The sequence below is a fragment of the Panthera onca genome, chromosome A1 (assembly GCF_046562875.1).
Source record: "Panthera onca isolate mPanOnc1 chromosome A1, mPanOnc1 haplotype 2, whole genome shotgun sequence".
In the NCBI taxonomy this organism is placed as follows: Eukaryota; Metazoa; Chordata; class Mammalia; order Carnivora; family Felidae; genus Panthera; species Panthera onca.
In genome coordinates, this window is record NC_138339.1 from 155,461,529 (window position 1) to 155,464,148 (window position 2,620).

Sequence of the window (2,620 nt, forward strand, 5' to 3'; positions counted from 1 at the left end):
CCCTCCCGCCATTCCGTGTAGTACGCACCACCTCTCCACCCTTCCTACCCTCTTTTGTGGGCCTCTTGTCTCTGCTTGGCTCCAAAGTTTCTGTTCTGTTAGTCTTCTGTAGTTTTTCTGGGTTGTTTAGGCAGATGTAGGTGGCATCTAAGCGATCAGCAGGAGGAGGTGAGCCCAGCGTCCTCCTCCTACACAGCCATATTCCCAAAAGACTCCCGTAAGAGACTCTTAAAAACTGAGAATAAACTGAGGGTTGATGGGGGGTGGGAATGTGGGTGATAGGCATTGAGGAGGGCACCTGTTGGGATGAGCACTGGGTGTTGTATGGAAACAAATATGACAATGAATTTCATATTAAAAAAAACTGGCATTGTATTTGTACAGATATATTGTTTTAACAAAATTACATATAAAATCATAGAGTTAAAAGTTCATTAATAAATTACTGCCTTTGAAACAAAACCACACTTTTTTAAAACTTTTTTTTAACGTTTATTCAGTTTTGAGAGAAGAGACAGAACACAAGCAGGGGAGGGGCAGAGAGAGAGGGAGACAGAATCTGAAGCAAGTTGTAGGCTCTTAGCTGACAGCACAGAGCCCGACCCGGCGCTTGAACTCATGAACCGCAAGATCATGACCTGAGCTGAAGTCAGATGCTTAAGCAACTGAGCTACCCAGGTGCCCCATTTTTTAAAAAAAAAATTTGAAGTTTTTATTTATTTTTGAGGGACAGAGACAGAGCGCAAGCGGGGGAGGGGCAGAAACGGAGGGAGACACAGAATCTGAGGCAGGCTCCAGGCTCTGAGCTGACACCATGGAGCCCACATTATGGTGATCCTCTTCTTAGCAGTTGTATCAGGGCATCTTTTACATCTTTGTTCCTTAGGGAATAGATGAGCGGATTTAACAATGGTGTGACCACGGTGTAGAAGAATGTGAAGAACTTGCTATAATTTGAAGCAAAGTGATTCTTAGGGTATGTATACACTGGTGCCACTGTTCCATAAAACATAAAGACCACAATGAGGTGGGAAGAGCAGGTGGCAATGGCTTTCTGTCTGCCATCCTTGGATTGGATTTTACCTAAAGCTTGAGCTATGTAGCCATAAGAAGTCAGGATCAACCCCAGTGGTACGATGGTGAAAAGAACAGCAGAGACTGTCATCTGCCACTCACTGGCCGAGGTGTCTCCACATGTCAAGCGTATGAGGGCAGGAACCTCACAGAGAAAGTCATCTAGGCGGTGGTGGGTGCAGAAGGGAAGCTGAAGTGTGACAGGAATCTGGGTAACAGATTCTATTAGGCCAGAGATCCAGGCTATTAACACCAGCTTCCAACAGAACTGATGATCCATGATGATGGTATAGTGCAGGGGTTGGCAGATAGCAATGTAACGATCAAAGGCCATCACCACCAACATGACACATTCTGTGGCACCAAGACAGAGTAACATGCAGAGTTGGATGACACAGCCTGTGTAGGTGATGATCTTGCCAGGTCCCCACAAGTTGGACAACATATGGGGAACAGTGGTTGTGGTAAAGCAGAGATCCAAGAAAGAAAGATTGCTAAGAAAGAAGTACATGGGAGTGTAGAGATGAGGGTCCACACAAGAAAGCAAGATAATAGTTGAGTTGGAGAGGATGATCATTGTGTACAAGATGATCACAATCCAGAAAAGAAGCATTTCTAGATGAGGCCATTCAGAGAAACCAAGAAGAATAAAGCCAGTTGGGAAACTCTTGTTTGTCATCACTGGTGCTTTTGGCAATGGAGTTTGAATATAATTGTAACAAAGATTTTGTGAATGGATTTTTGAATATTGGTCTGTTATTTATTTTGGGAAGGCAAACATTATTAGCGCTCCTGTGGGTCTTAGGGCAGGAGAAATATGAGTGTTGTATATTATACCAATAGGATAAAACTTCTCTTCAACAAGACTGTTTCTTTCATACAAAAGAGGTATTCATAAGATATTGCATGTTTCTCCTAGATTGCTCTCTCAGGAATATATGTAGTAGCTCTCTAAAATATTTGGGATGACATGTTGAAAATAAAGTTTTACTTTTAAAATATGTAGTGCCCCTGTGTATTGTGGTGCTATTTGCATTTTTGGTAATGCTCATAGAAACATAGAAAGTGGAGATTATCCCAGAAACAAGACTTTTCTGTTATCAATATAGACGCCAAACAATGAGACCTTAACTTTTATTCTCTGTCTGAAGAACCATAGGAGACATACCAGTTTTTAGGGGACGAAAATCTATGTTGAATACATGGTATTAACTAAAGTTTTATCTTAGGTAATTCAAACATCTTTAAGTAAACAACTTAAAAAAACTTCAGCCAATATTTTTATCGAGGAAATGGCTATAATAATTCCCACATCAGTGGATTCAGGTCCAAATTATAGAAATAACAGTATATTATTGCCTTCTACTTTTAAGCACAAAATGCTAACATGATAAAAGTAGTGAAAAGAAACAATTAAATAGGCTGTATAATTTTTGCCCCACACAAGTCCATTATTGTTCTTCTCAACTATCAATTAGACTAAATACATTTCAATCAGAAACAATAATTGTAAAATAGAAATAAATTATAGTAACAAAAATGAAAT

General features: G+C 40.2%; 1 protein-coding gene across 1 annotated transcript; it reads right to left on the minus strand.

Annotated features, from left to right (window-relative positions):
* Positions 1-826: 826 nt before the first annotated feature.
* On the minus strand, positions 827-1,753 carry LOC132680521 (olfactory receptor 2H1). Its single transcript, XM_060634189.1, has one exon. The coding sequence runs from the start codon at positions 1,751-1,753 to the stop codon at positions 827-829; it is 927 nt and encodes a 308-aa protein (XP_060490172.1).
* Between the last annotated feature and the right edge of the window lie 867 nt (positions 1,754-2,620).

What these genes read in the sequence shown, in the direction of transcription:
- LOC132680521 (XM_060634189.1), bottom strand. Translation starts at nt 1,753, where the DNA reads ATGACAAACAAGAGTTTCCCAACTGGCTTTATTCTTCTTGGTTTCTCT.